Raw genomic sequence first — 21,586 nt, forward strand, 5'->3', positions numbered from 1 at the left:
AGTCACAGTCATTTGGTCTAGCCTTCTCCTGGAAATCCTCTACCCTTTGCCGAAGTTTATCATTGTCGAAGCGTGTGATCTGTTTGGTTGTCTTCCTTGTGTTTGCGGGAATTGGTTTGAATTTGATAAGAGACATATAATGATCTGAGGCCACATTGATGCCTTTCTTTACCTTGACATTCATAATCTCAGGGCTGTTTCTCCTGGAGATTGCAACATGATCAATTTGGAACTCTCCGAGAGCTTGGACGGGAGAACGCCAAGTCATTTGCTTTCTGGGTAGATGGCGAAAGTGGGTCGACGTGACCTGCAGGTTGTGATTTTCGCAAATGGACACCAGTCTTTTGCCGTTGGGATTGGTTCTTTTGTGAGCAGGGTAATTTCCTATAACTTTCTTGTACTTCTGTTCACGACCTAGTTGGGCATTGAAGTCACCCAAAAGAAGCTTGACATGGTGTTTGGGGATTTTGTTTAATTTTTCATCCAGTAGGTCCCAGAAATGATCAACTTCATCTGGATCAGACATGTTCTTATCGTTTGTAGGAGCATGTGCGTTAACTAGGACGTAGGTTTTGTTCGCGCATTTAATTGTGAGTATAGACAATCTGTCATTCACAGGTTCGAAATTTGCAACCGATTTAAGGATCTTGGTTCTAACAGCAAACGCGGCTCCAAGCATCACAGCTCCATTGAGGATTACTCTTTGCGCTTTGCTCTTGAAAAATCGGTAGCCTTCGGATTCAAAAATCTCTTCATCTGGGTACCTTGTTTTATTATTATTATTATTATTATTATTATTATTATTATTATTATTATTATTATTATTATTATTATTATTATGCAGGGTCTTTTCCCAATTTCTTGAGATCGGTTCGGCACTATGTAAGGTTTAAGCCCAGTTAATTCATATCTGTTTTCGTTTTTATATCCAACTTCATGTACATCGCTACACTTATTAGTATAGATTAGCTGCAGTTGTGGCTATAGGGACCCCGCAGACCCGGCGGGGCGGAGGGGGCCCCATGTCTTGTGAGGGGCCCATGACTGTTTCTTAATTCAGTAGCTGAAGAGTGATTTTATGTATTGATTGATAAAGCTACAGCACACAACACAGTATTATTTGTATTTGTATTACAGAGGGTTATTCCAAACTTAGGCCGTCGTACTGCAGAGTTTCTTTCGTCAATAGGAGTACGGTAGTTATTTCTGAAAGAATGTTAGTTTCCCAACCTGTTCCAATAATAACCATCCCTTGCTGCCACTCACAACAATCAACAAGGCTTTTGACGTAATTGGCCAGTTCTGAGAACCCAGTAGTAAGCGAATATGCAATAATAAAGACACCTTCCTTATTTAAACTCTAAATACTGAAGTTTCGAACCGGTTTATAACTCTCGGCAGGCAGTGTAGCTAAGTAGAGCTACGATGGACGGTTGAGTTGTAAATAGTAGTAAATTATTTGGTCCTAGGAACGATATTATTTCTTTGTGACGGTCAGCGTATTTTGGTTATCATAATTGGAATATGCATTTCTTTTGTGTGTGTGTGTGTGCGCGCACGTGTGTGTGTGCGTGCGTGTTCGGGCCATGTAAATGTATTATTTTGATTCCTTCCGGTTTGAGGACTAAATTGTGTAACTTATTATTATTATTATTATTATTATTATTATTATTATTATTATTATTATTATTATTATTATTATTATTATTGCCGTTGCTGTTTATTATAATAATATAAACCTTGTACTACGAAATAAACTTCTTCTTCTTCTTCTTCTTCTTCTTCTTCTTCTTCTTCTTCTTCTTCTTCTTCTTCTTAATGTGCCATCCTCTATCGAAGGTTGGCGGTCAACATGGCGATCTTGAATTTGGATGCAGCAACACGGAACAGAGACATCGTGTCTAACCCATACCAGTCTATGAGATTCATCCATAGAGTTCGTCGTCTACGTCTATTCTTGTAACTTTTCTCATCAGGAAACGAGGGGCCCATTTTCAATTATGGCGGGGGGGGAGCTTTCTAGCACCGCTACTGCTTACCTGCTTAATGTTTCGAAAATTTCCCTCGATGCTTTCTCGGAGTTTGATGTAAAAAAAATTAACTTAGACTTTCAGAAAACGTTTAAGCCCATGAAAACCACAGGTCACCGCCGTAGAAATAAAATTTCTCATGGTGTGATAAAATATGTTCGTTTGAATCCTTGTACTGTTTTGCTTCTGAGTCTCAGTTTCGTATCCCCAGGGAGAACTTCGGAAATTTCTCAAGGGATCTTCGCTGGATCGAGTTCTCTGGTACGAAGTTTCAAGATTCCAGATTGCCTGAAAAATCCTCTACCTTTTTAATGTTTCCTATTCTGTTGACGATACTTGACTATGACAACTCATCCATCCAACTGTTTGCTGGTTTGTTTTGTGCGCCATGAAGTTGGCGGGTGTGGTACGTCACTTAGCCTATATTAAGCCAATTTGGCGCATTTGATATGAACAACTTTATCCATATTTCGTCGACATAATTTGTAAGCACTGACTCATTCTCCAGTACCTATGTTCTCTGTACTCCCCAGTCACTGGCTAATAAGGTTATCACTCTTCTTGAGTGTAACTGGCAAGGGGTAAACAGCGCTCTGTGACAAACACGTAGCTCCTACACGTTTTGATATGGATTCATGATTGAAATACTCTTCCTCTGGCGCCTCCAAATTTGAGTACAGAGTATTGAAAACACACTGTAAAAGTATTTTGTTTCGTGCTTTTTCAAATTTCGTCTATTCACATTCTTCAAAATGAGGTTCAAAATGAAGCTTTGTGGCACTGTAGTTACTTACTGCACTCAACTTCTAAAAACATAAAAGCATACTTATTTTCAGAAACAATTTTGAGTGCATGTAAATCAGTTACTTAGATACACCAGATTGCAACACTGTGCCATGTGGGTGGGTCAGCACATCTGCCGAATGATTCTTGAATAATATTTATTCTTTCGTGAATGTCATGGGATGTTTGATTGGTAGACTGTGAACTGAACATGAACATGATGTGTTCATCTTAATTCTATTTTAATAAAAGAAATCAATTCAGAAGTGAAATAAAATACTGTATGTTACATGGGCGAGAGTTTTTCACGTATTCGTTTCGAAATTCAGTTCTCAACTGGTGCGTAAAACCTCTTTCGGCCCTTGTAACGTAAGTAATTATTAAGATCGACGGAATCAAAAATGGTGCTTAGATTGTGAGGCAGTGGAGGAAATTATTTGAATAATTTTCACTTTTAGGAAAAATGTCGTGAACAGCTGAATAATGAAGGTGCAAGCAATAATGATTTACGAATGGGGTATAATAAGAAATAACATAGCTTGTTCTAAATCACGATGAACCAACTGAATCAGCCCTGAAACACTTCAGATTCATTCTCAAATGCTTTCCAGCTGTTATAACAGGAAATGTTTAGCAAATCAGGTTTGAACCATGCAGATAAAGCTGAAGAAATGTGTGAACAGCCAAGAGAATTTTTGGTGCATATCAGACCTTGTTAAATGCATTTGACATTTTCACTAGTTTATTCTGTCAGTGCTGCTAATCGTAAGCCACGAAATTTACGTGAACCTTCCATCTCAGGAAAACTGGACGCTGAATCTTTCTGATCCTCTTCTCCTGTGGGTGGGAGCGTAGAATACATCTATGGTACCCCCGGCCCTGTCGTTAGCGATGCCTAAAAGGATACTCCCAGGGGCTCCCTAGTTGGGAGCATCGGTTAGTGACCACGGGCCCTAGCTGAGTCTGTGTTGCTTACATTTACTAGTGCCAACCTCCTTCGCTTTTATCTTCCCTGTGCGATCTCATTTAATATTAGATTTGAGATGCCTAGGAAGTCTATATTTTTATGCCTTCCATAGCCTATTATTTACGTGCATTCGTCGAAAGATTGGATCCGTTCTTCCTCTGATTAATGTAAAGAGAGGATAATTGCCAAGTTATACATCCGCTTAAAACAATGATCACCACCACCATCAACCACTTCTGCCCGCTCGGTGGCCATGAAAATAAGAATCTTAGTTCATGGTTGGCTAGTTCTTATCTCGTTGGGGAAACAAAAATTATCATTAGAATGTTGGCCGGCATAGCAGAGGAGGTGGTATACACTTTCTAATCACTAGATTGCGTGCCATAAACTTGGATTCGGTTGCAAACTTTCCCGCTGTGTTCATACGTGGTGAGGGCATATGACGCTGTTCATGGTGATTCGTCCGTCGGAGGAGGACGTTTAGCCTTGAGCAGACCCTTTGGTGTTAATCGAAGGGAGTAGGCTATGTGCCGACACCGGGTTTCACCCTCTCCCGACGTGCAGGTCATCCATGGAAGTCAATTAGAAAGACCTGCATTAGGCCTCTCCGGAGGCCACGCGACATCACATCACATCACATCAATTATTTCTGATCCTCTAATAATAATAATAATAATAATAATAATAATAATAATAATAATAATAATAATAATAATAATAATAACATCCCACGGTTTGTGAACAGTGTTCTACTAGTGGAATATAGTCGTTACTATAGAAAAACATGTATTTGTTCCCTTCCTATTCTCCTAGAGAGAAATAGAGAGAGAGAGAGGGGGGGGAGAGAGTAGAAACTATCATATCAGAAATTTGTATAGCAGCTCAATTTTCAGTCTTCTCTGTGTACGGCAATGCTGTACCCAAGGGGGAGCCTAGCGGTTTCAAACCCCCTTCCGAAATAAAAGCGAACTTAACAAAATAAACAATATATATGGGTTCTGAAATAGCCAACAATAAATTACAAATAATATAAAAATAAGCATTTGCAAAATAAACAATTCAATTTTACCCATAAAATCCCCGCTATCTTTAAATGTTTCTCTATGAATTATTTAACAAATTAAAGGAAAACATAAGTAGAAATTCTAATTTTGGTGAGATGCACGGTACGGATTGCTTGCTTTTTATGTTCTTAATACATTTTTCACAATTAAAATCTATTTCAATAAACGTATAGGAATATTTTCATGTTATCGTTCCGCTAGACGATTTTGTAAAACATGTATCAAACTTCCAAATATTTGTAATTCTTACTGTGAAATATATTGTTACCTCCATTTTTAAACAAATGACAGAAATCTTTGTGTTGCACTGCACGCACGTGTTAAAGAGTGTTCTGCCCACCAGAACGCACCGGGCGGTGCGGTAAGGAGCGCGCAGCTGTGAGCTCGCATCCGGGAGATAGTGGGTTCGAACCCCACTGTCGGCAGCCCTGAGGATAGTTTTCCGTGGTTTCCCATTTTCACACCAGGCAAATGCTGGGACTGTACATTAATTAAGGCCACGGCCGCTTCCTTCCGATTCCTAGGCCTTTCCTGTCCCATTATCGCCATAAGACGTATCTGTGTCGGTGCGACGTAAAGCAACTAGCAAAAAAAAAAAAAAAAAAAAATAGCGACCAGAACGCTATGAATTTACCTTTCTACTGCACGTGTTGAGTTGTAAAAGGTTGTGCTTTAAAACTATTTAAAAATTTTCTTTCTCTAAAATCTATTTGAAAGTAAAATTTTTGTTTTGTTTTCGAAAGTCCCACCCCACCCCAAATCCTAACCCCCTACGAAAAAATGGCCTTGGTACGGGCGATAATACGTATAATGTCAATTGTAAGTTCTTAAAAATATCAGAAATAAATGAATAAATAAATAAATAAATAAATGATAATGATATAATAACAATAATAAGAAGCAAACAGCATAGAGCACACTCCCCAGAAAAGAAAAACTAGAGTCTAACCATCGCCGTCTTGATCTCCTCGTATTTCTTTTACCCACTATGGGCGTGTCTATTATTCTCCTAGATAACCTATCCTCCTCCATTCGCCTCGCTTGGCCCTACCGCCGGAGCAGGTTTCTCTGTACAGCTTAGCCTTTATCTTATCATCCCGAGTACCTTCCCGCCATTGTTCTCACCTGTTTGTATCAACATTCTCGCTACTTTAACATCTAATTTATCAATAAGATATCCTGACTCCACCCGGTTTTCACTCTCGTTCAGCTAAGTCGGTCTGAAGACAGTACGATGTAAAGGGAAGCGAAATCTGAACCGTCCGGGAACTCATTCGCCAAACCTGTTTCACAGGTTAAAACTTGTGACAGATTACTGTGTCGAATTGTAGATTTGTCAGTATGGTTTTTCGTGGTTTCCTATTTTCAGACGAGGCAAATGCTGAGGCTGTATCTTAAATAAGATTACGGCCGTTTCCTTTCCACTCCTAGACCTTTCCTATCCCATCGTCGCCATAAGACCTATCTATGTCGCTGCAAGTTGTTGGTAGATCTGGTAGTTAGCGACTCTTACACAGGAAATACTTCATCGAGCCTTCGAGACTGCATTATCTTGGAAGAGTGCACTTGAATAACGTACAATCGATGACCTCTATCCTGGGGTTGATGTACGCAGAGCGTTATGTGGCGCCATCCTTGGAAGGGAGGCACGCCTAACACATAGCGCTGCGTCATTTTTAGCGGGAAAGGCATCCTACGGGAGCTTCGGGGTCGAGGGGCAATCATCCTCGCCCTACTAGGGTTCAGCGCGCAGCCCACTTCTTGACAGATCACAGAGGTTTAGGCTTTAATCGTCCAGTGTTGTTCACAAATGGTTTGGTGGGGCCAAGGTGCCAAATATGGGTGACCAACAATCCAAACCACTACGTCAACTCGAGAGACGTCTTGTTCCACAGGAGCCTTGAACGATATCTGACAGGGCAACTGTGTTGCATAAAACGGGGCAATACATCACATTGCAGTATGGCAATACGTCTAGCAATTCAGTGGAGCCACATTAGTCGATACATGATTGTCTTCCTTACCGGTGCACAACCAAAGAAATGTCCATTGCATATTAAATCAAATAATATAATATCAGCATGTGTTATATGAATTATATCACTGTCATGTGAATGTATTTTAATTGAAATGTTCTGATAATTATCTTAAACACCATTGTAACTAGTTTCTTGTAGACCGACAGCCCATAGACTGTTCACGTCATTATGTGCTAACACTCTGTTTCCTGGTAGCCATCGCAGCCTACTCAGGCATATTTCTCTAAAACAAAACGAGGGAAACTTGGGAGTCTTCTTATAAGCTTGTCTCTTCTTCTGGTTAAGTTTCACTAAATTATTATCCTCTTTCCAATTCCATTTTGTATCTTCATTTTGAACGAATCTATCAATTGTTAACGTCTTTACCTTTGTTTTACCTTTAATGTCTCTCCGAAACGATTCATTTCCTAAATTACTATTCCTTTTTTTTTCCTATTATTTATATTTCGCTTTAAAGTTTGTAATATCTGAAGTTTCAATTTCGACTCAATTAATTTTTAATTTTCTTCAGTCTGAAGAACCTCACAGTTAAAAATTAACTTTAAAGTGTCACATTCCACATAAATCTATGAGAAATAACTTTCTAATGCATACACATGCCTATGTTTGGAATTCCCACTTCTCGGAAAGGAGTGGACTATATTCATGATTTTATCGACAATGTTTGCTTGACAGTCTATGTAGTGGAATTCATATTTTAATCTAGCATCACACGCCTCGCCGCTTGTATTCATTCCATTACGTTGTACATGTATTTACATTCATCTTATGTTCAAGATTTCGACCATACCATCCAACAACTCCTCAAAATCCTCTTTATTTTAATAGTATGACTGTATTATACGCAACCATCCCCTATTAATTCTAATCGGCATGGAAAAGGAAGAGTTCTGACCCTTCGGAAAAATGAACTTATGAATAAAAGAGAAAGAAGAGCCACTAAGGGTATGAAAATGAAAGATTCCCTACGCCTCGCAATCCTTATACCGTCGGGCTCGGAAGAGAACAAGAATTGAACAAGGAAAGTTGACAGTGAAGGGCCCAACACAAGTAAGCGGAAAACAGTGTCAGATTCAGGGTGGTCGCCAACCGACACTCCTAAGTTGAGAGCCTCTGGAAAAGGAATACTGCTGTTAGTTGCCTCTTACGACAAACAGGAGATATCGTGAATGTATTTTACCGCCCTCACCCTTAAGGGGAAGCATTATATTCTGTACAGCTAACAGCGTGTAATAGGTAATTCATGTTTTAATATACCTGATAGTTCATTATCAGCATTATAGTCTAGACAGGTAATAATAATAATAATAATAATAATAATAATAATAATAATACACTACCGAAAAATACTACTCTTTAAACACATGTTTAAATGTATTCAACATATTTACTGTATGTGAGTTCCATTGAATGATTAAATTCAATTGTTCGGATGTAGAGCGTGTGCCATATTGTAAACCCTCCTTGAGCATCAACCCACGTCTCTGCGTACGCATGCAGGCAATTACAGACGTGAGAAACATTATTCTACACCTCTTGGGCATGTTGAGACTATTTAACAAGATTTTAGGTGGTGGTTTGACAGAACGAGTCAAGCACGATCTACCTTGTCCTATGCATGTTCATCGGAGGAATGTCTGGCGATTGTGCTGGCCAGGAAAGTAATAGAACATCGTGCGGAGTATGCCGAGTAGCACAGGCAACATGTGGGTGGACGTCATTCTGATAGAACATTACATCTCTTTCCTGTCTGAAAAATGGCAGAAGAACTAGTTGAGCCATTCCCTGGACAGTGTTCCATTCACATTCAATAAAAGTGATTGAGAGTTACAACTAATGGTACATCATTCCATAATTCCACTCGGTAAGAGGTCACTTCGTAGATCTGCATCTCACACGTAGACGTCCAACGGTGCTATTGTGCTTTTTACGGAATCAAAGATTTTGCTTAAATGAAATTGTTGTTCTTTATTTTCCTTGTTAACATTAATGGATCATTTACTAAAAGGTATATTTGATACAGTTTCTTTTAATACACAAACGTGCGCAGACACCGCAGCTACTAACAACGTCTTGTCCCTTGGCGATTTCTTTGTTTCACATTGTAGTTACACGTGATCTGAAGTTATGGTGTTTCCACCCGTGAGACTGTTCAGTAACTGGAGGTGATGTTTGTTGTTCTAGAGGGAGGAGGAGCCTCTTCTGGTTCGAGCCGTGAAGCTGACAGCTCGTGAACGCCGCTTCATCAAGTTCGCTTCTGTCGAGTTCAACAGCCAGCTGTACATGACGCCGCAGGATTTCCTCGAGTCTGTCGTGGAGCAAGAGCCGAGGCGTAAGTACTCAATCAAGCATAGTATCTGTGGTATACTTAGAGAATAGCAAATACGTCCTGAAAACTGCATATGCCTATTTCATTGTATTGTCTTAAACTTGGCACCCCTGGCTTTTCGGCGTACAGCTCGTGAATACGATATTGTTTGCGTTATGCCGAAGCTATTTATGAAGAAACGTTTACAGTCCTTATCATGATCGTTGCAGCCGTTTAGGTGCCAGTCCTCGAGCATTTCAGATTGATGGCATTATATAATTCATTATTGTAGCTCAAATTAGCGCCTAGGATCATCGAGATCTTCAGTTCTGTACATTTGTATGTGTGATCATCTTTCCTGTTGTGTTGTCTCCAAGATTGATTATGCATTCTTTCACTCCAGCCTATCCTATGCCAACTTTTTCATCTTTACGTTACCACTGCAGAATTCGTCTATTCTGATTATGTTTATCATAAGTCCTCGGCACTTCGAGTTTCTTCTTCCTTTCTTTCCACCGAGTAAAAAAACTAATCAGTAAATTCCATTGATTGGATACGTTATTGTATTATGACACAGCCAATCACTAACTGATCTGCATTTAGGGCAGTCGCCCAGGTGGCAGTTTCCCTATCTGTTGTTTTCCTAGCCTTTTCTTAAATGATTGCAAAGAAATTGGAAATTTGCTGAACATCTCCCTTGGTTATTCCAATCCCTAATCCCCTTCATCAACCCGATGTGTTCTCTTGAATTCCAACTTTATCTTCACATTGTGATCTTCCTACTCTTAAAGACAGCACTCAAACTTATTCGTCTTCTAATATCATTCCACGCCATCTCTCCACTGACAGCTCGGAACATACCGCTTAGTCGAGCGACTCGTTTCCTTTCTCTCAAGTCTTCCCAGTCCAAACTTTGCAACATTTTTGTAACGGTACTCGTTTGTCGGAAATCACCCAGAACAAATCCAGCTGCTTTTCTTTGGATTTTTCCAGTTCTTGAATCAAGTAATCCTGGTGAGGGTCCCATACATTGGAACCATACTCTATTTGGGGTCTTGCTAGAGACTTATATGCCCTCTCCAGTATGTCCTTACTACAAACCCTAAATACCATAATATCCATGTGCAAAGATCTTTACCCTTTAATTACAATCCCATTTATGTGATTACCCCAATGGAAATCTTTCCTTATAACACCTAGGTACTTACAATGATTTCTATAAGGAACTTTCACCCCATCAAAGCAGTAATTAAAACTGAGAGGACTTTTCCTATTCCGTGTTTCTCGTGATCTTCGATAATCCTTTGAATGATCTTCCGTTGTTTTTCTTTCCCCTCCCAAGTAAATAGTTGGGCGATACGTTTTTCGCGTATCTCCGTTCTTGCTTCCCATTCTTAGCGGTAATTCACTTCAGCACATGCACATATGTGTGGATAACACGATAACGCAGGTTGCAAAACACATTTTGCACGCACTGTAAGCACACACAAGGCTAAGAATCTCTGTGCTAAGATTTATTTTTTTAATACAAGAAAATTCAGTAAAAGCTACTTGACGGTATGAATTAAATACTAAAGTCGAATGTCTATTTAGGACCTGAATATTTGATTGAAAATTGAAACTACATTATTTTAGATGTGTTTCTTTATTACAGCCCGTTTGAAGCGCCGTGTACTCACCGAGAAGGACCTGGATTACATCCGAGACCACACCCCATCGATGCGTCAGGGCTCATCTCAGATGTTCCGGAGTCTCCGAGATAAGGGTAATGTACTCAGTAAAGGGGATCTTTTACCTCTGTTTTAAATGTACAAACTAATGTAATGGAACATTTCTTGCTGTTTTGTGATATTTAAATTTATTTTGTGCTACATTATAATGGAAAATGGATTCATTGTATGCAAAGCTACTGCCGCTGGTGAGTTCAAACTCGTTTCTTATGTGCAATTGCTCACTGTTTGAAGATTGAAACTAGTCACTGTAAATGCATTCACTTGTAAATATGCTAAGGGTCAGGTATTGACCCTGCACTTTGCACAATAATTACTTTTGTATTAACACCTGTTACCAGGAGCAAGACACCAACATCGATCCTTCGAAAACATCGATAGATTGGTTTATAGACAAACCTCATCGCCTTCTAACAACAACCCTCTGTGGCTTCACCTGCGCAGTATTTGTTTATATGGCAATTTATGTTTATTTATATTGTAATACAATAAACGCAGTCCCTACTCTTCAGTGAAATAGACTATTATAATATTCTCTGAAAACAATTGTGTATCAAATAGAGCAACAATTAAATGTCACCATCTCACCACCTGACGATAGAGTATAAACCGAGCAAGTTGCCGCGCGGTTTGGGTCACGTAGGTATCAGCTTGCATTCGGGAGATAGTGGGTTCGATCCCCACTGTCGGTAGCGCCGAAGATGATTGTCCGTGGTTTCCCACTTTCACACCAAGCAAGTCTGGGGTGGACCTTAATCAAGGCCACGGTCGCTTCCTTCTTATCCCATTGTCACCATAAGACGGTGCGACGTAAACAAACTGTAAAAGACCAAATAAAGAGTATAAACTCTGACACGCGTCTTAGAATATAAATTGATAAAAATTGTCACTGCTAACAGTATTAATTATTTCATAATGAAAAAAATAGAGATATTAATGCCATCTATCAAACAATTTAGACATGATTTGAAATACAATATGTTTTCCATCTGCAAGTTTAAAATTTCGAAAAATGCTCAAATATGTGATTTATTTTCATAAGGAGTTTATGTGCCGAATATCACATACCCACCTTAGTGACTTCTGAGACACGAGTGTTTTTAGAAAACAAAATTGGCATAGTTTCGTCGCTTTATGATCTGTATTTCCAAAATAGTTTCTTATCATGTGCGTACATCATAAAAAGTACACTCCCTAAATTTAACGTTTCTGTTTTCAACAATTTATGCTGATAGTTGATGAGCGACTCAGACACGATAGCTTTTTATATATTTATATACAGTATACCTTGCATTCTTTCAAACATGGTCTATATTGAATATTATAGAAGAAATTATCAAGACGTCGACCGTGAAAGCCTAAGCTGTTATGAGGGTCTACATTCCTGTTTAAATGAACCAACTTCTCGTAATCAAATGGGACTTATTCTGTATCATTCTTACCAGGATACTGTGTAATATATCAATTTCCAAATTCATGTATTTGTATAATATATCTACTTAAGTGTTCTTTTTCCCCACCGCCATAAGGAGTCAGATTTATTGAGCACCGTGGCTATGCGCTTTGGATCACATAGCTGTGATCGTACCTTTGGGAACCCCACTGTTGGCTGCCCCAAAGATGAGTTTCGTGGTTTCCTATTTTCACACCTTCATTAAAGCCACGGACGCTTCCTTTCCACTCCTAGTTGTGCCCTATCCATCTTCGCCATAAAGATCTTTCTTTCTGAGTCGATGCGACGTAAAACCGATAGCAAATTATTGAACAGGGAGAGAAGTTCGCAAACCGCAGCGACAAAGTATACGGCGGGCTGGACACGACGCAGGCATTGCAGGCATTGCTGCCACTTACGGGGATTTAACCCCTTTTTCACCCCTTAAATACTGAATTGCTAAAAATGATTTTTAGTGGGTGCCTACATGATATAAGGAACATAATATCCAAATTTCATGCATATAGGTGTCGTCGTTTGTGTGTGGCTCTTATGAGTCTCTCCTGTCATCTTTTATTAGAGAATAGTGGAATTAACCGTTCTTCGCATGGGGGTTTCCTGCCTATCACAACACAGAGAAAGCAACGGTGTTATATATCAACGCTATCAACTAGGTTAAAAATTACTTATCATAGCGGCCCGCAAACTACCTCTCCAAAATATTGCCCTTTTTTTGTATTTACCCCCTTATTTTTAATCCTTCGGGGTGATTTTTAATAAGGCTTGTGAGATGCTATATGTGCCCTAAGAGGAATTTCTATATCAAATTTAACTCTCATCAGTTTGGTGGTTCCTGAGATATTGTGATGAGTGAGTGAGTGAGTGGCATATACGGAGGGTTGTATGCGGTCGGTAGTAACGAGAATGGAATGCGATTGTGGCCCTGTTGTGTGAGTGCCTCGGTCAGGGTTCTCGGAGGCGAATAAACACGTGTTCGTTTCGCCTTCGCAGCCGGTAGCAGATGTGTTGCGTAAGAAAATTGAACCGTTTTTTGAAGGCTACTTCAGTGCCCTTTCTCACGCAAAGTATAGTTATTCTGCTATTTCAGCCCGGAGACTGGTTTGATCCTTAAAAAGTAGAATAACACCCACGGTATCCCCTGCCTGTCGTAATAGGCGACTAAAAGGGGCTCTAGGGGCTTTGAACTTTGGAGCGTGGATTGGCGACCACGGGGCTCTTAGATGAGTCCTGGCATTGCTTCCACTTACTTGTGCCAGGTTCATCACTTTCATCTATCCTATCCGACCTCACTTGGTCAACTCTTGTTCTTTTCAGACCCCGACGGTATTAGGTTTGCGAGGCCTAGGGAGTCTTTCATTTTCATGCCCTTCGCGGCCCTTTTCTGCTTTTGGCCGATACCTTCATTTTTCGAAGTGTCGGACCCCTTCCATTTTTCTCCCCGATTAGTGTTATATAGAGGATGGTTGTCTGGTTGTACTTCCTCTTAAAACAATAATCACCACCACCACCACCACCACCTTAAATGAAACTGTGACTTCGGTGGAAGCTATTTTTTTCTATGGCCGGTGCCAAGATACAGATGCAAAAGTACTGCATCTATCAAGAAATAGCAGCAGATTGTATTGAAATGTGCAACAAGCGAAATTTTGTGTCGAAGAAATGAATTAGTTCCGTGTTGAATAAAATGGGAAAGGTCATGGGATTGATATTCCAAAAGAAAAAAAGAAAGGGGTAAACCCGCGACCACCTCCTATTCCGTACCTCAGACGTCTTAAGAAAAGTCAAAGTCCTTGTCACTGAAGGAATATTCGTACAACCTGCCCATCCTATTATAAACAAGGATTTGAATATGGAAAAACTTCATATGAGACGAATTCATAAATTATTGCCACGTCACATTTAAGAACGTCACACGAACAGAAGGGAACTGTATGAAAATCATCTAACAATATGAAAATGGAAATTTGTGGTAGTATCAGATGAGGCGTATGTTTGCCTAAGTGACTGTAACAAATCACACGCAGTTTACTACCGTACAGGGAGTGAAACAAATCAAAAGTGGTATACAGAATGCAAAGAAAGTTTCTCAAAGGGATTTATGGCCATTTCAGGTTTTTGTTACGATGGGAAACTAGCTGTTCGCTGAAAACATCAACAACAAAGAAAATAAAAGTTCCGACCCCAGTTTATCACACCAAGATCCCGGTTCTCTATGCGGGAGAGAGAAACGAAGTCTGTGTTCATGAAGATGAGGCCTGTAGTCTTCGGCCAGTCAGTTTGGTGACCATTTGTGTACTTAGAGTCTCAATTTGTAGAGAAACTCGTGTTGAAGTGAAAATCCGGAAATCTCGGGAAAGCCACTACCATAACTTCCAACTGACTATCTATTCTAATCGAATAATTGGATCTTTAAGGTTCAACGTCAGCAACACAAGAAGGCAGCGCTAGATTGGATGAACAAAACCCTTGATTTACTTTATCAACGGCTATGACTAAGAATTTACAATGAAGGGAGTCCTAGTTTTTAAATGCCTTTAGAAAATGTTATTAGGGACCATTAAAGTCCTAACTATTTACCGGAACGCGTTCCGGACTGTTTTGACTTTTAAAAGAAGCCCTGCATTTACCACATAGCAGTGGTCCATCTTCTGTACTTTATTCTTAATAGAACTTCCAGACACTGTTTTTTCTTCGCCTAGACATGTGTTCGAGACGCTCTATATACTGTAGATAGTTTTCATACACCAAAACATTGTGGTTTAAATGCAACAAATCCTAGCTAATGGTGTTGAGTATTCAGCCCGAAGGCTTCTTTGATCCGCAGTAGCCCCGCCATCACCGGTCATAAATGGCCTAGGCGTTACTGAAGAGACATACTAGGGAAATGAGATATTTTCTCATTGCGTTTCTCACCGAGCCATAAGTTACTATTACACAATATTCTGTCAAGCTCACTGAAATGCATGCACCAACCGACCCTATGAACGACACATTTTTCACACATTCATAACAGGGACTAGCTGCGTAAGGAATGGCATTACTAGCATCGCTTACATCTCATTCATTTTCAGGTTGTCAAAGCCAAGGATGAGGCTAAGAAGGTTCAATGAGGAGATGGTGCACTGTAAATACTAGGTCTCTCCAGCAAAGTTATGGTCGACCTTATAATAATTTAAACATCACCTTTCGTACCCATCAGACTAGATATGTGATGTAACCGGTTAGACACACATCTCCTATTCTCTAGATTTCTAAATGCGCTGGTACGGTAAAGATCCATTATTCCTACATTCCCTTAGGAATAAAATGGACGTAACACATATAGCAGTATTATCATGAAATGCCCCACTGTTCAATGTTTTCTACATCCATGATGTTCTAGATCAATGCTATCGATGTTTCGAACGTCGATGAATTTTCTGATGTCTCAAGTCTCCTTTATTTCTGGTCAGGTTTTAGAAATGTGCTTTTAATATCATTGCTTGTACAGTTGTTAGTGTTTAGTTAATGTTTAGTCTGTGTAACTTGCTTATTATGAAGTGCGTTAAATGGTTTTGTTTTGCAGGGATCATCTCATACACGGAGTACTTATTTCTCCTCTCCATCCTCACAAGTAAGTATCTCTCTCTCTCTCTCTCTCTCCTTGCAGACCTGTATTAACTTAGTGCGTGTATTTAAGGTAAACTATTTACTGTACAAAAACACACACATAATCTGCCTGTGCAGAACCTTGCTTGAAGAAAATTAAACTTCAGGAAAAACAAAGCTGCGTATGATATTATAAGACATTGTGTATAATCCTTCCTAATTCAACCATCCTTATAATGGGTTTTTATCTCTTGCTGGCTCACTGCCTTTTTTCTTTTTTTCCCTTCTACTATAAAAAGTACAGCATAATGTTTCTACGGAAGTAATTCTGTTTGACTATCATTTTTAGTTGCTATTAATAACTGGAGGCAAGGCCGTACCCAGAATTGTTTTTGGAGGGGGTTAGGATTTCGGGTGGGGTGAGGGAAGGTTTCCGAAAAAAACTACAACTTTAGTAACGAATATTTTTTATATTCAAATAGATTTTACAGAAAGAACGGTTTAAAATAGTTTTAGAGCAGTACTTCAATTAGATTTTACAGAAAGAAAGGTTTGAAATAGTTTTAGAGCAGTACTTCAAATAGATTTTACAGAAAGAAAGGTCTGAAATAGTTTTAAAGCAGTACCTTTTACAACTCAACGGGCGAAGTAGAAAGGTAAATTCATAGCGGTCTGGTGAGCGGGACACGCCTTAACACGTGCGTGCAGTGCGACACAAAGATTTCTGTCGTTTGTTAAGAAATGGAGGTAACAATATATTTCAGTGTAAGTATTAAAAATATTTAGAGTTTTGATTCATTTTTTTAAATCTTCTAGCGGCTCGATAACATGAAAATATTTATATGTGTTTATTGATATTAATTTTTATGGTGCGAAATGTATTAAGAACCAGTCCGTATATATCACCAATATGATAAATTATATTCATAGAGAAACATTTGGCACAGATTTTATAGGTTAAATTCAATTGTTTATTTTGAAAATTCTTGTTTTTTTATAATATTTCTAATTTATTGTAGGATATTTCAAACCCCGTATCATCATCATCATCATCATTAGTCGTTATGCTCATTACTGAGCGTCGTGACCTCATAACTCTTATCATTTCCGTGTTGCAACCTTGACGAGATGTCTCCATCCCGAGCGGTTTTCACATTTCTTTAGTATGATCTGAAGTGTTAGACCAGTGATCTTCTTCGCCTGATCTATCCATCTACTTGCTGTTCTTCCTCGTGGTCTACTGTCTTCGATTTTGCCTTGTAAAATGAGCTTTTCCAAGTTCTCTCCGCCTCGTCTGAAAATGTTGTTTAAATATGTCAAGTTGACTTTTATTTCGGGGGCGGGGGTTGAAACACCCTAACCTCTCCCCTGGGTACGGCCTTGACTGGAGGTAAGTTCCAACTTACCACCCTAGAAAACCAAGTAAAGAAAGATGATTTAACAACGTAAAATGTTTTATAGCAACAAACAAAAGAATGCTGAAATCCGACGTATTCTCTGATATTAAGTTACTTAAATTGAAGATAATTTTTACTGTGTGGAATGTAGATGTAGGGGCTCAAACAATGATCTATTGACAGAAAAGCTCCCAATTATTTACAAACTATCCACATATATATTTGAAAATCAGGCATTTCCTGTTTAATGTGGCACTCTTCTGTATAGTCTGATGCTACCTCAGCTTGTAGTCCATCCAAAATATGTTCATGAAACTGAAATTCCAGTCTGTATAATGTTTCTCAAAACGAAAATCAGCATCCTCTTTCTGTCTGTTCGGTCAGCAGCCCAGAGGCTGGTTGGATCCTCAAATACTAAAGGTTATGCAGCTATAGAGAAACCACAAAAACCAATGGCAGGGCCCAAATGAGGCGTACTAGGCAAGATGAGGAGTGAGGTAGTTTGCCATTGTTTTCCTCACATCTTCTTTCTGCTGGATTTAATTTTGCATCGTTAACTTTGAAGATAGGTTTTGGTTCTTAAATTGCACAAACTTTTATCTCGCTTGGCAATGCATCTGGCACAGTGGTTGTGTCATTTTAGTAACGTATAGCCATTTTCAGGACTGTATTCCAAAATTCCAGGAAGCTGGCTTCCTAACATTTTCTTGCACTGACTTTTTTCCCGGCTTTGTTTTAGACATCGCTTCCTAGTCTTTTAAAGGTAGCAAACTTGCCTATCATGTCGATATATTCATTCGGGCTAATGATGATCCCATCTCTTCTGATGTCTTCTAAATACCCGATCAGGGGGTATAAAGCTGTGTCCAGTCATAGGAAAAACAAGCTGAACCTCACGCGCGTTACAAAACAAGTAGCAGACCATGGTAATTCGAACTTTTATTTTTGTTCCAACACCCACACCAATCACTAGCAAGTCTAATAACAGTATAAGGGGGTCAGATCAATAGAATTTAAGCAATCAAACAAGTAGGACTATATTTAATTTTCCACACACACATAAGCAGTTAATGACTTTCCGTGGTTTCCCATTTTCACGTCACGCAAATGCTGGGGCTATTAGTACATTAAGGTCACGGCCGCTTCCTTCCCAATCCTAGCCCTTTCCCATCCTTGCATCGTCGACCTTCAGTGTGTTAATGCATTGTTAAACCTCTAACAAAAGATATATTTTGAATGAAAAAGACGTGTTGGGTATTGTGTCTGAAGCTGTTAGAATAATTCTTTGAATCAAATTTCTTTGAACTGTCCTTTCCCTAGTCGATAAGAATGGTCACCAACAATAAAGTCTACGTAACTTTCCCATTCATTTGATTCCTTCGACTACGGTACTTGAAACCGTGTTTCACGATGCTATTTGTCGGAATTGAATAAAGAATGGGAACCAGCACGAAATGAACAAAATGGTAAAGTAAACTCGTGTCCTCATCCCAAGGTTGGTAAGAACATGCTGTTCCCTGTCTAAAATAACCTCAAAAAAGTGTTACAACTCTTGGCGCTTCTTAGTGATTGTTTCAGTGCACAGCACGTTTTGATATCTGCCTCTCTCATGAAACTCCTCACCGATGCACCTTGATGCAGGCGAGCATTGTTGTCAACGAGAATGAATTCAACACCCTATTCATCTCTACAGGGTTGTACAAATGGTCGAAGAATTTCATTAGTTTATCGCTGGGCAGATAACGTCCCTCGAATTGGTATCCAAGGTGCACAACAGATATGCATAATCCCAGTCCAAAACATTACACCAACTCCTCCAAAAGCATGCACCTCTTGAACACGCTGCCACTTTCCACTGTGTCTTTTACGTTTCTATACCCTTTGTATCAAGGTACCCGTAGATGATGTGGTCTTGGAACAAGAAGAGGCTGTTGATGCTGATGGAATGGGGGACCCAATTTTGAGGTCAGAATTCGAAAGAGTTTTAAGAGACCGAAATAGGAACAAGGCACCTGGAATTGACGACATTCCCTCTGAATTACGAACTGCCTTAGGAGAAACCAGCATTGCGAGGTTATTCCATTTAGTGTTGTAAAATGTATGAGACAGGAGAAGTGCCATCCGATTTTTGGCAGAATGTTACACCTATTTGTATCTGATAATAATAATGAAATAATAATAGAAAAAATATGAAATTTGAAAAATCAGAAATTAAAATCAAATTAACGCCGTGTTTGCATTGCGGCAACTATTAACTTACAGGCCTAACACCGACAACTACGGAAGGATTGTGGAACGTGGAAGGAACCCTAATGAGGCCATGAGATAGTATTTCGTTGTGGGGAAAGAGAAACGCGCGGCGACCAATGTATTAAAAATTAACAAATTAAAGAAAAACACATAAACCAAAACAAAAGACATAGCCGATGACAATTGAAAACATTTAAAATAAGGATATTTAAATAAATTTATAAAACACAAGGTAATCTTTCGATGATATGGATAAACTTTAACATAAAAGTTGATGCTGACGTACATTAAAGAGAACTCAAAAAAAACAGTTAAATTCACGTTAGGTTACACAATTCAGCACAAGCAAAGAGAGTTGCCAAAAATATGATGCTACGATTGTCTGTCGAAACACAGTCATTCTGAAAAGCGAAATTGGTGAATGCGGGAATCTAGAGTAAAACTCCGTTACGCGAAAACAAATTACATTACCACCGAAAGTTACTTTAGATTAGAAAAGGCCGAGACACAATAATTAATTTAAATGAAGTGAAAAACAATAACATAACGCTTACCGTGAGAGACCGGGGACCAAAAACGGGACGGACGCAAGGCGCGTCCGCCCGCTAAGGCGATCAGAATTCAAACACGCGGACAGAATGCATTGCTCACAGGAGGAGCCCAACACCGGAAATCGTGCGATCACAAATAGCCAATAACAACACTCCAGATCACCACATTTACCAATTACAAATGCTAATATACTGACCAATAAGGAACTTTGTTATTTTGGCCAATCACAAGGATCTTCTAGAACAATCTTTTCTGCAGAACCAACATATTTGCGGATGTTAAAAAACTACAGGAGAAGGCCACTTACACGTGGCACATCCTGCCTCACAAGTTAATGAACATACCTTTATACAATTTGCTTTCAATTGTAGATGCAATTTACAGCAGGAAATGACAGTTACAATAATTAAGATTCAATATTCGGTAATGTCTTTGATGAAAGTTCTCAAAACCGTATTCTAATTAACTTTTTTCTAATTCACATAAATTCTTAAAACTTAAATTTTTTGCATAAGCTCTTCAGTCTTTTAAATGTTCCCTTTTGTTTTCACAAACAGCAGTTTTACATAAAAATTTTAAAATGATGACAAGGCCAAAATTAAATAACGACAAGGATTTCTGTGGCTTCACTGATCTCTGCACATGGCTGTTCAACACTGGTCACAAAAGTGACTGAGGTATAAGTGATGCTAGTAATGCCATTCCTTATGCCGCCAGTCCGTGTTATGATTGGTGTGAAAATGTTTCTCATAGGGTCGGTTGTTGCATGCATTTCAGTGGGCTTGGCAAACTGATATATACAGTAATAGCAACTTCTGGCTCAGTGAGAAAAGCAATGAGAAACTACCTCACTCCTCATTTCCCTAGCACACATTTTCAGTGATGCCTAGGCCATCTATGACAGCTGATGGCGGAGCTGTTGAGGATCCAACCAGCCTTCGGGCTGAGGACTGAACATACATTATTATTATTATTATTATTATTATTATTATTATTATTATTATTATTATTATTATTAGATGCGAAAAAGATCAGAAAGCTGATCACGCAAAGCTCACTTAGAAGTTGTGCATTTCCTTCTTTGCAAGGCAGCCTTCAATTTTTCTCTCATCGTGGTTCTTCGTTCTTCTGTCAACTTGGCTCCTGTCTTCTTTCTGTGGTTTCTCTCTGACTCTACTTCCCAGTTGCTGATTTTCATTTTGTAGCAGGTTCAGTCTGCAATGTCGGCCACTTTGATTCCTGATTTTTCCAGGTCTTGGTGGATTTCCAATGTCCACCTATTTGTTTTGATGTTTTCTGTTGCCTCTAGTAAGATTCTTGTCAGTCTGTTTTCTGGAAGGCTTTTGATGTGCCCGTAAAATTTCAGTTGTCTTTTTCTGATGTTGGCCGCAAGATCTGAGAGCTCCTCAGTTTTTATATGAGATT

The 21,586-nt window shown here is 39.2% G+C and overlaps 1 protein-coding gene across 1 annotated transcript in view; it reads left to right on the top strand.

Moving 5' to 3' along the window:
* Window positions 1–1,852: 1,852 nt before the first annotated feature.
* Window positions 1,853–21,586, top strand: part of MICU3 (Mitochondrial calcium uptake 3) — a 93,715-nt gene continuing 73,981 nt past the window's right edge. Inside the window, exons 1-4 of the mRNA XM_068226851.1 lie at window positions 1,853–1,936; window positions 9,068–9,215; window positions 10,846–10,956; window positions 15,940–15,987. Coding sequence (XP_068082952.1) covers window positions 1,853–1,936; window positions 9,068–9,215; window positions 10,846–10,956; window positions 15,940–15,987 — 391 coding nt within the window. The remainder of the gene's footprint in view (window positions 1,937–9,067; window positions 9,216–10,845; window positions 10,957–15,939; window positions 15,988–21,586) is intronic.

Source organism: Anabrus simplex, chromosome 3 (assembly GCF_040414725.1).
Source record: "Anabrus simplex isolate iqAnaSimp1 chromosome 3, ASM4041472v1, whole genome shotgun sequence".
NCBI lineage: Eukaryota > Metazoa > Arthropoda > Insecta > Orthoptera > Tettigoniidae > Anabrus > Anabrus simplex.